The sequence below is a fragment of the Aotus nancymaae genome, unplaced genomic scaffold (genome assembly GCF_030222135.1).
Source record: "Aotus nancymaae isolate 86718 unplaced genomic scaffold, 86718_ANA_hifiasm-v0.15.2.pri h1tg000011l, whole genome shotgun sequence".
In the NCBI taxonomy this organism is placed as follows: domain Eukaryota; kingdom Metazoa; phylum Chordata; class Mammalia; order Primates; family Aotidae; genus Aotus; species Aotus nancymaae.
Window position 1 is genome coordinate 32,972,966 of NW_026988422.1, and position 13,636 is coordinate 32,986,601.

Below are 13,636 nucleotides of genomic sequence, written 5' to 3' on the forward strand. Positions count from 1 at the left end.
GTATTTTGTGTATGTACGTGTGTGTGCCCGTGTGTGTGTGTGTGTGTGTGTGCAGCTATTGTAAAAGGGATTGAGTTCTTGATTTGGTTATCAGCTTGGTCACTGTTGGGGTATAGCAGGGCTACTGATTTGTGTACATTGATTTTGTATCCTGAACTTTGCTGAATTCATTTATCAGTTCTAGGAGGTTTTTGAAGGGGTCTTTAGGGTTTTCCAGGTATACAATCATATCAACAGCAGAGTGCTTGACTTCCTCTTTACTGATTTGGATGCCCTTTATTTCTTTCTCTTGTCTGATTGCTCCAGCTAGGACTTCCAGTACTATGTTGAACAGAAGTGGTGACAGTGGGCATCCTCGTCTTGTTCCAGTTCTCAGAGGGAATGCTTTCAACTTTTCCCCATTCAGTATTATGTTGGCTGTGGGTTTGTCATAAGTAGCTTTTATTACATTGAGGTATGTTCCTTGTATGCTGATTTTGCTAAGAGTTTTGATCATGAGGGGATGCTGGATTTTACTGAATGCTTTTTCTGAGTCTATTGAGATGATCATGAGATTTTTGTTTTTAATTCTCTTTATGTGGTGTATCACATTTATTTACTTGCATATGTTCAATCATCCCTTCATCCCTGGTATGAAATCCACTTGATTGTAGTGGAATATCTTTTTGATGTGCTGTTGGATTCAGTTAGCTAGTATTTTGGTAAGGATTTTCGCATCTATGTTCATCAGGAATGTTGGCTTGCAGTTTTCTTTTTTTGTTATGTTCTTTCTCAGTTTTGGTATTAGAGGGATACCCAGAATAGGTGAATTCATAGAGACAGAAAGTAGATTAGTGGTTTCTGGGGAGTGACTGCTAATGGGTTTGGAATTTTTTTTTTGGCGGGGGAATGGGTGGTGAAATTTTTCTAGTTTATTGTGGTAGTAGTTGCACACCTATGTGAATGAACTAGAAACACTGAATTGTATACTTTAAAAAGAAGTGTATGGTATATGAACTATATTTCAATCAAACTGTTACAGAACAAGAAAGGTTAAAGAAGTTTATTTCTATTATGGAGTTGTGATCTCCCTGAGGGAAGGAAGGAAATTTTGATAATCTGGGTTAATCCAAAAGCTAGTACAATGCTGGGATAGTTTTTCTCAGAAATATTTTAAATGAATGATTGCCTAACTTGCTGTACACACTTTTCTTTATATTCTCAATTCTTTTTACTATGTGTAATCTTCTAAATACAAGCATGTAAAAAACATTCAAAAAAGACACCTATTTTGGACACAACATTTTTTAGCATAGTGATGAATACTATAGTTGGGTTATAATATGTCTTATTGTGTCAAGACAGGTTTCACTAATGCAGGCCTCTATCACAACTGTTTCAGTACTGACTGAGTGATAAAGTTAAATATTAGAGCTAAAAAAGCCAGTGCCCTTATACAAGGGCTGGAATGTAACAAAAACCCATCAAGAGTTTTGGCTAGGCCTTTCCTGGGCCTGACAAAATAATGAAGGAATTCTTAACAGGACCTACTTAGGATTAAACAAGTTTTATTGGGGATCTGAAGAAACTCTCCAGGCCTCCACAAACAAGTTTATTGGACATCTGAAGGAACTCCCCAAACCCCAGTGATTTAGTGGGAGACAAAGGGTAATCATCTCAGCACCTGGACCCATTTAGATTAAGTAAACTTGCTGAGGCTCTAGAAGAAGGTCTTCAGGACTCAGACCTTAGTTATAGATTAAAAGAAGTTAATCACTTATGTCTTTAGATGAATGCACACTTACCTGTAGACATATAGCTTAGAAGGTATATACGCTCTGAAAAACTGTGTAATTTTGAGTTGGTCTGACAATAATTTCCAGACCGTCTCCTTGTAACCAGTTACAGAAATAAAAACTCTCTTCCTCCCCAGTTCATCTGCATCTTGTTATTCGGCTGTGAAAAATAGCAGCCTGACCCTCAGTTTGGTCCAGGAACATTACTGAGATCTAATGTGGTTGATTTGTACCAGGGCAGCTTTTGAAAAGAAAAGAAATGTAGATATGGTCTTATCCTGTGTTATTGTAGAGTGTAGGAATTTCTAAATTCCAATGCAGTGGTTCTTAACCCTCTGTTTGTTACAATCTCCTGAGGGAAATTTTCAAAATACTTGTACTTTGGCTCCAACCCTAATTCTGAATCAGTAGGTTGAGAACTACTGTTCAAATGAAGGTAGGTGCCAACAGGAAGTCCTACATGTGGTGGTTATTATTGTGACTCTTTCAGAGAATTTCTTATAGATAAATGCTTCTTAAACTTTAATGTGCAAATAAATCCACTGGGGATGTCCTCAAAACACAGATTCTGATTCAATAGAACTAGGACAGAGTCCTTAGATCCTGCCTTCTAGAAAGCTCTCCAGTGACGCCCAGCTGATGATCAAAGACTACACTTTCAGTAGCAAGGATTGTGGGATATATTTTAAAATATACAGGAGTGGAAGCATGGGTAAGAAGAAGAAGAGAAAATAATGCAACTTACATCAGACAAAGGGATTGATGAAAAGAAGGAAGGAGATGATTTCTTGGACATTCACTTTCATCTGGTTAGACTTTTCCATTGATTTGATTATCAGGTAATGGCTCGTCCTACCAGTCAAGGTTGACCTCACTTTCTTATATGAAAGTTCTTTTCATTTCATGTACAAAACATATAAAATATAGATTGTTACAGAGTTTGTATGGCTTTTTTAGATATTGTCCTGACCATGAAAAATGATAGAAACTAATGAGGAAATATGAAGAAATACATTTGTTTTATTTAAATTGATATTATGGACATGTATGTGCTAGGTACTGTTTTGGGTTCTGGAATTACAGAAATTAATAAAGCATAGTTTCAGCTCTCAAGGAACTGAAAATCTAATCAGGATGGGAGATATGTGAAGACACATTTGTAAATAGCTAAGTATAATAACAAGAAAGAATGAAGTACATGTTACATAGAAATGTAAGTAATGTGCTGTGGAAGAGGCAATTAATTCTGCCTGGGGAAAGGCTTCATTGATAACATGGCATTTAGGATTTTGAAATGTCTCCTTTGAAAAGTTCACATCTACTGGCCAGTTTCTCAGCTCTTCACTGCCAGGGGGCTCACAGTCTGAACTTACTTGGGAATAACTCACTAACATCACAGATCAATTTTAGGAGCCTCGTAGAACTTTCTTCAAGGCATCCTTCATTTCTTTATTCCGGAGGCTGTAGATCATGGGGTTGAACAAAGGGGTCAAAACTGAATAGAACAAAGTTGTGAACTTCTGCATGCTTTCTGCTTGTCCTGACCCTGGGCTCACATATGTCATCATGACTGAGCCATAAAATAAAAACACAACAGTCAGGTGTGAGGAGCAGGTAGAGAGGGCCCTCTTCTGGCCAGCAGCAGAGGGTACCTGCATCACAGCCCTCAGCACCAGGGTATAGGAGCCAATAATGTAGAAAAAGGTTGCAAAGATGAGGAGGGAACTCATGGTGCCACATATGAGAACAGTCCCTGGGATTGGGACACATGCTGATGCCAGGGCCAGCAGGGGACTGAGGTCACATAGAAAGTCATCAATCACGTTTGGGCCACAAAATGGCAGCTGGGTGATGCGTATAACTGGGATCAGAAACCAGATAAAACCAAACACCCAGCAAAAGATGATCAGGCTGCTACAAAACTTAGTAGTCATGACAGTAAGATAGTGTAGGGGGCGGCAGATTGCCAGGAACCGGTCATAGGCCATGATGGAGAGAAATAAGCATTCAGTTGTGCCCAGGGAGAAGAAGAAGTACAATTGGAGGAGGCATTGAGCAAAGGAAATGGCTTTGTTTTTGGAGAGCAAGTTGGCCAGCATGTTGGGCACATCAGAGTTGACATAGCATATCTCCAGGAAGGAGAAGTTGGCCAGCAGAATGTACATGGGGCTGTGGAGCCGGTGGTCCCAGCGCACTGCACATATGATAGCCAGGTTTCCAAGGAGAGTCAGAATGTAAGTCACAAAGAATGTGAAAAAGAGGAAAATCTGTATTTCCCAGCGGCAAGAGAAGCCCAAGAGGATGAAGTCACTCACGGTATGGGAGATATTTCTGGCTTCTGAGGTCATTTTCTGCCATCCTATGAGGATTAGAGCACAAATTATATATTCAAAAGGAATTATTCCTCCCAATCCCTCCCCAGGAAAGCAGGCACAACTTCCTGGTCATGGGGAAGGGGGTATAGACTAGACCAGTGATTTCTACTTCTTTTTTGATCAGACACCCCAACAATATAGTTATTGAGTATACTCTTTTATGTATGACTCTTTTACTCATATTCACTTATAAACCATGTATAAACTACCATCCATCAACATGGTAAAAATTGGTGAAGTTTTGAAAAAGTTTTCTTGTAATTAAAATAAAAATATAAATTCAAAATTTCCTTTCTGCATTCTCATTGGGTTGCCTGGTGCAGCCAGCTTTGGAGAACGTGATAGACAATATGGATAGGTGGCTGGATAAAGCTAAACTGAGATGTCAGTGTTGGTATGGGTAATTCACTTATAAAAAAATTAAAATTAACAGATTTACTGAACAAAACAGTAATATTACTCAAGCAAAATATAGGACAGAACATGAGACTTAAGAAGCCAGATATGAAAATAACCACATAGTGACAAAGTGATTTTAAGCAACAACTCAGCTACATTAAGTGATCATTTTTAGGCCATTATCAGTACTTATTCCCTATCTGTAGGATGATAGAGTCATGGGCTCTAGACTTTGTTATTATAAGAATCATACGAGGAAGGCTTTGGAATGTATACATTTCTGGGATCCAGATTGGGTTTGTAATCCACCAGTGTGGCTGAGGATGGGCTTTGGAGACATAACAGATCTGGGCTTAAATCTTTGCTCTATCACTTAGTGAGCAGTATTTCTTTAGTAAAGGACTTAACCTCTGAGTCTACATTACTTTCTCTGTGAAATGTGAGTAATAATACATACGTAGCAAAGCCGACATGAGAACTGGATGAAACAATATGTACATGCAAAAGTAATTTACCAGATTATAAAGTGGTACCAGGCAGAGTCTCAACAAAAAAAGGAAAACTTCAGGTCAATATCCATGATGAACAGAGATGAAAAAATCTTCAATAAAATACTGGCAAACCGATTGCAACAGCACATCAAGAAGCTTATCCATCACGATCAAGTAGGTTCATCCCGGGGATGCAAGGCTGGTTCAACATATGCAAGTCTATAAATGTAATCCACCACATAAACAGAACCAAAGACAAAAACCAAATGATTATCTCAATAGATACAGAGAAGGTCTTTGACAAAATTCAACAGCTCTTTTTTTTTTTTTTTTTTTTTTTTTTTGAGACGGAGTCTCGCTCTTGTTACCCAGGCTGGAGTGCAATGGCGCGATCTCGGCTCACCGCAACCTCCGCCTCCTGGGTTCAGGCAATTCTCCTGCCTCAGCCTCCTGAGTAGCTGGGATTACAGGCACGCGCCACCGTGCCCAGCTAATTTTTTTGTATTAATAGAGACGGGGTTTCACAATGTTGACCAGGATGGTCTCGATCTCTCGACCTCGTGATCCACCCGCCTCGGCCTCCCAAAGTGCTGGGATTACAGGCTTGAGCCACCGCGCCCGGCCTCAACAGCTCTTAATGCTAAAAACTCTCAATAAACTAGGTATCGAAGGAGCATATCTCAAAATAATTAAAGATATTTACGACAAACCTACAACCGATATCATATTGAATGGGCAAAAGCTGGAAGCATTCCCTTTGAAATCTGGCACTAGGCAAAGATGCCCTCTCTCGCCACTCCTATTCAATATAGTATTGGAAGTTCTAGCCAGAGCAATTAGGCAAGCAAAAAAAAAGGGTATTCAATTAGGAAAGGAGGAAGTCAAATTGTCTCTATTTGCAGATGACATGATTGTATATTTAGAAGACCCCATCACCTCAGCCCAAAATCTCCTGAAACTGATAAGCAACTTCAGCAAAGTCTCAGGATAGGAAATCAATGTGCAGAAATCACAAGCATTTCTATACACCAATAACAGACTAACAGAGAGCCAAATCATGAGCAAACTCCCATTCACAATTGCTACAAAGAGAACAAAATACCTAGGAATACAGCTAACAGGATGTAAGGGACCTCTTCAAGGAAAACTATAAACCACTGCTCAAGGAAATAAGAGAGGATACAAACAGATGGAGAAACATTGCATACTCATGGTTAGGAAGAATCAATAGCATGAAAATGGCCATACTGCCCAAAGTAATTTATAGATTCAACACTATCCCCATCAAGCTACCAATGGCCTTCTTTACAGAACTGGAAAAAAACCACCTTAAACTTCATGTGGAACCAAAAAAGAACCCACATAGCCAAGACAATCCTAAGCAAAAAGAACAAAGCTGGAGGCATCATGCTACCTTACTTCAAACTATGCTACAAGGCTACAGTAATCAAAACAGAATGGTACTGGTACCAAAACAGAGACATAGACCAATGGAACAGAACAGAGGCCTTGGAGGTAACACCACACATCTACAACCATCTGATCTTTGACAAACCTGACAAAAACAAGCAATGGGGAAATGATTCTCTATTTAATAAATGGTGGTGGGAAAACTGGCTAACCATGTGCAGAAAGCAGAAAATGAACCCCTTCCTGACACCTTATACTAAAATTAACTCCAGATGGATTAAAGACTTAAACATAAGACCTAACACCATAAAAACCCTAGAAGAAAACCTAGGCAAAACCATTCAGGACATAGGCATAGGCAAGGACTTCATGACTAAAACACCAAAAGCAGTGGCAATAAAAGCCAAAATAGACAAATGGGACCTAATTAAACTCCAGAGCTTCTGCACAGCAAAAGAAACAATCATTAGAGTGAACCGGCAACCAACAGAATGGGAAAAAAATTTTGCAATCTACCCATCTGGCAAAGGGCTAATATCTAGAATCTACAAAGAACTAAAACAGATTTACAAGAAAAAAAACAAACAAGCCCATCCAAAAGTGGGCAAAGGATATGAACAGACACTTTTCAAAAGAAGACATACATGAGGCCAACAAACATATGAAAAAATGCTGTCACTGGTTATTAGAGAAATGCAAATCAAAACCACATTGAGATACCATCTCATGCCAATTAGAATGGTGATCATTAAAAAATCTGGAGACAGCAGATGCTGGAGAGGATATGGAGAAATAGGAACACTTTTACACTGTTGGTGGGAGTGTAAATTAGTTCAACCACTGTGGAAGACAGTGTGGCAATTCCTCAAGGACCTAGAAATAGAAATTCCATTTGACCCAGCAATCCCATTACTGGGTATATATCCAAAGGATTATAAATGGTTCTGTTATAAAGACATATGCACATGTATGTTCACTGCAGCACTGCTTACAATAGAAAAGACCTGGAACCAACCCAAATGCCCATCTATGATAGACTGGACAAGGAAAATGTGGCACATATGTCCCATGAAATACTATGCAGCCATAAAAAAGGATGAGTTTGTGTCCTTTGTAGGCACATGAATGAACCTGGAGACCCTCATTCTCAGCAAACTGACACAAGAACAGAAAATCAAACATGCCATGTTCTCATTTATAGGTGGGTGTTGAACAATGAGAACACATGGACACAAGGAGGGGAGCAGCACACACTGGGGTCTGTTGTGGGGGCCAGGGGAGGCACAGCGGGTGGATGGGGAGGTTGGGGAGGGATAACATGGGGAGAAATGCCAGATATAGGTGACGGGGGGAGGGAGGCAACAAACCACATTGCCATTTATGTGCAACGATCCTATGTGATCTGCACAGGTACCCCATAACCTAAAGTACAATAAAAAAAAAAACTAAATAAAATAAGGAAAAGAAGTAGTTTACAGATTATAAAATGGTACAGAAATATGAACTATTATAAACTCTTCAGGTATTATGCTGGATGTTGCACTCCATTGTTAATCTTAAAAATTAAAGTGGTTTCAAAATGCGAAAGAATGTTTTTTACCTGTGAAATTTTAGCCTTGTGACAGGTTAAGTACAAGTGTGTGTGTGCGTGTGTGTGCACATGTGTGTGTACATGTGTGCACGTGTGTGTATACGTACGTGTGTGTGTGCGTGCTTGTGTGTGTATGTGTGCATGCTTGTGTGTGTGTGTGTGTATGTGTGAAGGAGAGAGTGCTTTCCAGGCCCTTTAGACACCAAAGATCTAACTCCCTCATGATAAGCTTCCTTTTAAGACGATTTTTTTAGGAAGTGGAAATATTTAGGTCAAAAAATACAAAATAGAAAATATGTAGGTTGAACAAGTCACAAGATCTAATGTACAACATGAAGACAATTGTTCATATTAGTGTATTGTATTCAGGATTTTGCTAAATGAGTAGATTTTAGCTACACTTGCTACAGGGGTGGGGGAATGGATTTTGGACTTTGTTATTATAAGGCAACTTTGTAACTTGGTGAGATGATGGATATATTAATTTGTTCCACTATAGTAATCATTTTACTTTATATATGTATCTTGTAACATCATGTTGAATATCTTAAATATACGTAATACATTTTATATTTTAATAAACATTTTGTTGTTGTTGTTGACCAGACACACCTGAATTCTCATTTTCTTCCTGATAGGCTATCTTCCCTGGCAGGGATATCATTATAGCTTTAAATGATAGGATCATTTCTTGATGGCTACAATGTGGTTTGTATTAAAGCCACCTAGGTTTCAATCTGGAAAACTTCCTGGTTGATCTCTTCCCACACTGCCCCCTCCTCACCGTGTTCCCTGTGGGACTTCTGTGGAAGTGAAGATCAGGCTGCACTCATAACCACAATAAAGCAGCACTAAAAAGCATCATTCCAAAACAGGTATCCTTGTGGAAGTCTGGTTCGCATGCAACAGCTTTACTCTCTGGTATTTCTTGATTTAGTGGTTTATTCATCCCTGGAAAAACCTCGCTAGGATTTTTGAATATGGGGAAATAGAAATCTATTCAATTTTAGGCTTTTGACTTAGGCCAAAGTTTAGCCTAAAAGTTTGGAAGACGGACCTCTCTTCTCTGGTTCACCAGTCTTTTTCCTTCTACATGCTTTCCAGTCTAGAAGTCCAGAGCTCAAATGCTCTGTCCACCCTTTCTTAACCACGTCAGTTCTTTAGAAAAAAATCCAGTAAACTTCTGCATAAATGTAACACCCAAGATCTGAGCAGTTTTTCTCTTTGTTGGGGTCCTTAATTTATCATTACTTTTATTATTTCTAATGTTTTCACCAATTAGACACATTATCCCCTTTTCTCCCACTGCCTCCTTGAGCCCCTGTTTTCTACTCAAGTAGAATTTTGTGATGAACACAAAATTCAACTGAGTTTTTCCTCAGTTGAATCATGAGGAACAGCTGATTCAGTGTGTTATGTCCTAGGGACTGACTTAAGGGAACAGAGCATTGTGCCTTGTTCACTCATTTTCTCCTGTGTTCTGGAGGAAATACTGTCAAGTTTGTCCTTCTATTTTTTGAAATAATGTATTGCTCACATTCATTGGCCTCAGATAAATCATGGATTAGAATGGGAACTTAAAGATTTTATTTTCTCCTTTATCTGAACTCACTGAATCTTGGAGCTGGAAGAGACTTTAAGGGTACTCCAGCCTCACTTACACTAGATCTAAGAGTTCCTCTCTTTTACCTTCTTGCTAGTTGATTATCTAGCTTCTGCTGGAATAAACTATGACAAAGAGGTCATTAGAAAGGAAGGTAGGGCATCTTTTTCAGAGCAACTTTCAGTTTTAGAAGTTGCAATAAACTTTCTTGTTCTCTCTTATATCCCTGGATACTTTCCCATTTTGATTTATTATTTTAGTTTCACTTCTGTTGCAGAAAGGGGAAACTAACACTTATTACATGCCCATCCTATGCGCATACTCTGTTAGGATTTTGAGCATGCATTGTCCTTCTTAACTCTTCCAATAATTATGGAAGTAATAATTGAGCCACAGGAGTGCTGAGTAACCAATCCAGATGCACACAGTAAGTGGCAGCACTGGGCAAGATTTGTTCTTTTTGCTTTGTTGTGCTCAGAATAAGTCTATACAGCAGCACTAAAAATATTGGAGGAAGGCACTCATGTCCTCTTTGAATCTTTTCTATTTAGACCAACACTCTTGGTTTCTTCAATTGAATATGGTGTAATTTTCAGATGCTCATCATCCTGGTACTCTTCCTTTGGTTGATCATGTTTTTCTGAAAATGTGATGTTACTAAAACTGAACACAATACCCCTTGTACTGTGTGATTGACACAGAGCACAGAGGTGCTATAGCCTTTTTTGCTTTAGAAACTTATGCAGACTTAAGTGAAAACCAGTTTTTGTGGTCAGTTACTTTATGCTTTTGACTTTTATTGAGGTTTTGCATTTTACTAAAGCCCTTAGAGTTTGCCCACAAGACAAATAGATTGATTTAAAATCAGATTGGCGCTATCTGATACTAGTGTTGTTGAGTTTTTGAAGTGAGGGAGGTTAATGATTGAATTGCCCCAACTATTGCAGTCTATTAAGATCTTTTTGGCTTTGCATTGACTTTCAAAGCATTAGCTTTCTTTTCTATTTTTATTGCCTATAAATTTGATAAACATTTCTTGTATGTTTCATGTAAGCCTGATTAAAATACATGAAAAAATGCCTTTTCAGCTCCAGGTTAACATTTATTATTAGCAACAATTGTAGATAGACAGTTGAGCTAAAAATAGATAAATGCTACAAAGGTGTTGAAAATGACATTGTAGCTTTTTGGCTGAACTGCCATCTTCTAGTAATTTGCCAAAATGATGAACACAAAGGGAAAGAGGAGAGCCACCGGATATATGTTCTCTAGGTCTTTTAGAAAACATGAAGTTGTTCCTTTGGCCACGTGTATGCGAATCTATAAGAAAGGTGATATTGCAGACATCAAGGGAATGGGTACTGTACAAAAGGAATGCCCCACAAGTGTTACCATGGCAGAACTGGAAGAGTCTTCAGTGTTACCCAGCATGCTGTTGGCATTGTTATAAACAACAAGTTAAGGGCAAGATTCTTGCCAAGAGAATTAATGTGCTTATTGAGTACATTAAGCACTCTAAGAGCCAAGATAGCTTCATGAAATGTGAAAATGATCAGAAAAAGAAGGAAGCCAAAGAGAAAGGTACCTGGGTTCAAGTGAAGTGCCACCCTGCTCCACCCAGAGAAGCACACTTTGTGAGAACCAATGGGAAGGAGCCTGAGCTGCTGGAATCTATTCCCTATGAATTCATGGCATAATAGGTGTTAAAACAAAAAAGACCTCTGGACTGTAAGAAAAAAAAAAAAAAGAAAATGACATTGTATCTCTGGAAAACATTCTGGTATACATTATTAAATAGATGGTTTATAAAAATTTTTACAAGCAACTTTTGTACTTCATGGTGTTAAAAAACTTTTGTTCAATTTCAGTTTTAAAAATTTTTCTTCCATTCTCCAGGTTTCTTTAAGAAAATCAATAATGGTTTTGAAATCACATCTGCAAATTCTCTCAGCACCCCTTAATTTAATTTGCCTATGTTTGGGGGAAATTACACTATTTAAAACAATTGAGATTTGCTGGATTTTCATGGCAATTGTCTTTACACTTTTGTTCTTCTTTCTCTGGTATGGAGATTATCCTTTGGAACTGTTCATATTCTAGCTTATGATGGGTCCAGTGCCTCTCTCTTCTGAGGGCAGGAGATGGCCCAGCCTTTTTTGTTCACCTTTGTACATCTTATAAACCTCGCAAGCGGGAAGATCCTCTCACCACAATGCTATCAGCTGAAGTTTGAAAGACTTTTTGTTTAGTTCTTAGTCCAGGGACAAGATCATCAAAATTTTTAGAGAAACCTATTCTTTCTTTATAGCCACTTTATTTCACCATTCATTCTGTCTCTGTCTCTGTTTCTATCTCTGTCTCTCTCCAGATTTTTTTCACCTTAGGGTTACTTCTAAGATGACATGATGTCTTGAGATTTCTGCTATTGGATAATTTAAGAATTGGCTAATATTACTCATCTTATATAATTTCAGCACTTGTATAATTAAACAGCAACATTTCTTAAAATATTCTCAGTAAAATTGCTTTAAATTGACTTTTTAACTACTGTTCCATCATGAATGTTAGTTCATTTTATATAAAATGTCGCTTTGTTACCATTTATTGAACAGGCATGAATAGATACAGTCTTTTCAGGCTTGTCTTCTAAGTTTTATTCTACTTTATAGCTGATTACTGGCTTAAACCACTTGAAAAATTCAACAAAAGTTTGCTGAGTACTGTATTTTCATATGCTTTTGAATGCAATAGATATTTTGGAACATATATTTATATATCTGCATGCTAAAATGCCTTTAAAATTGGAAATATTCTTTTCAATAAAATTAAGGGGCATTTAAAAAAGTGAATATGAAATTTCAGTGTATATTGTGAGAGTTAAGTCAATAAGTTTCAAATTTCTAGATAAAGGTTGTTAATTTAAATATGAGACATATAATTTCTCTTTTGCTTTTTAAATTAGCAAAAATGAATAATTATGACACCAGTGTTGGTGGAGGTGCAATAAAACAATGCTCAGAAAAACTACTGGAGGGAATATAAACTTGTAAAAAAATTTTCTTGTGGGACACTTAAAAATACTCATTTTTTTGAGATGGAGTCTCGCTCTGTCATCCAGGCTGGAGTGCAGCGGTGCATACTTGGCTCACTGCAACCTCCAACTCCCTGGTTCAAGTGATTGTTCTGCTCAGCCTCCCGAGTAGCTGGGATTACAGGCATGTGCCACCACACCCAGCTAATTTTTGTACTTTTAGTAGAGATGGGGTTTCACCATGTTGGCCAGGATGGTCTCAATCTCTTGACCTCGTGATCTGCCTCCCTTGGCCTCCCAAAGTGCTGGGATTACAGGCGTGAGCCATATGCCCGGCCAAAATACTCAGAGCTTTTAAATATTTGTACCCATTAAATAAAAATTAGAGATGTAGAAAAAATTAACAATAAAGAAGTTAATCATAGAAGTGCAGAAAAATTTCCTGAGGAACTTGTTAAAATGTAGATTCTGATTAAAAGAAATGAATGGGGTTTGGAATTCTAAATTTTAATAAGCAATAAGGTAATACTGACTTTGAGTAGCTATGGTTTATATAATTTCTTATATAATCTTTACAGAGTTCTTTGCTTAGTGAGTTTATATAGTCTTTATATGCATTTTTGTAGAAAAAGTAAGTAACACAAAGGAACAGAAATTCCTGTAAAGAAATAAAAATTAAAATTAATAGGGGCAAGTATTACAAGGTCAGATAAGAGGTTCTGTAATTTTCTTCTTTATATGTACATGTCTATGTTTCACAAAATTCCTATGAGCACATATATTACTTTTTTAAGCTGAGAAAAACAATTACTATAAAATACTCTTTTTGAAGATACTCCTTCTTCTGAAGGTACCTTCCCTAGGCAGTTTTTGTGACCTTTGCAATTTCTAGAATGTTCCTGGTGCTAGTAAGTGCCCTTTATGCCATTTGACTTACCATGTAGGTTGCTGGATATCATCT

The 13,636-nt window shown here is 37.8% G+C and overlaps 1 protein-coding gene across 1 annotated transcript; it reads right to left on the reverse strand.

Moving 5' to 3' along the window:
- Window positions 1-3,181: 3,181 nt before the first annotated feature.
- On the reverse strand, window positions 3,182-4,123 carry LOC105729234 (olfactory receptor 11H4-like). The gene has a single exon (XM_012469909.2). It carries the CDS (start codon window positions 4,121-4,123, stop codon window positions 3,182-3,184), a length of 942 nt encoding a protein of 313 aa, XP_012325332.2.
- Window positions 4,124-13,636: the final 9,513 nt, after the last annotated feature.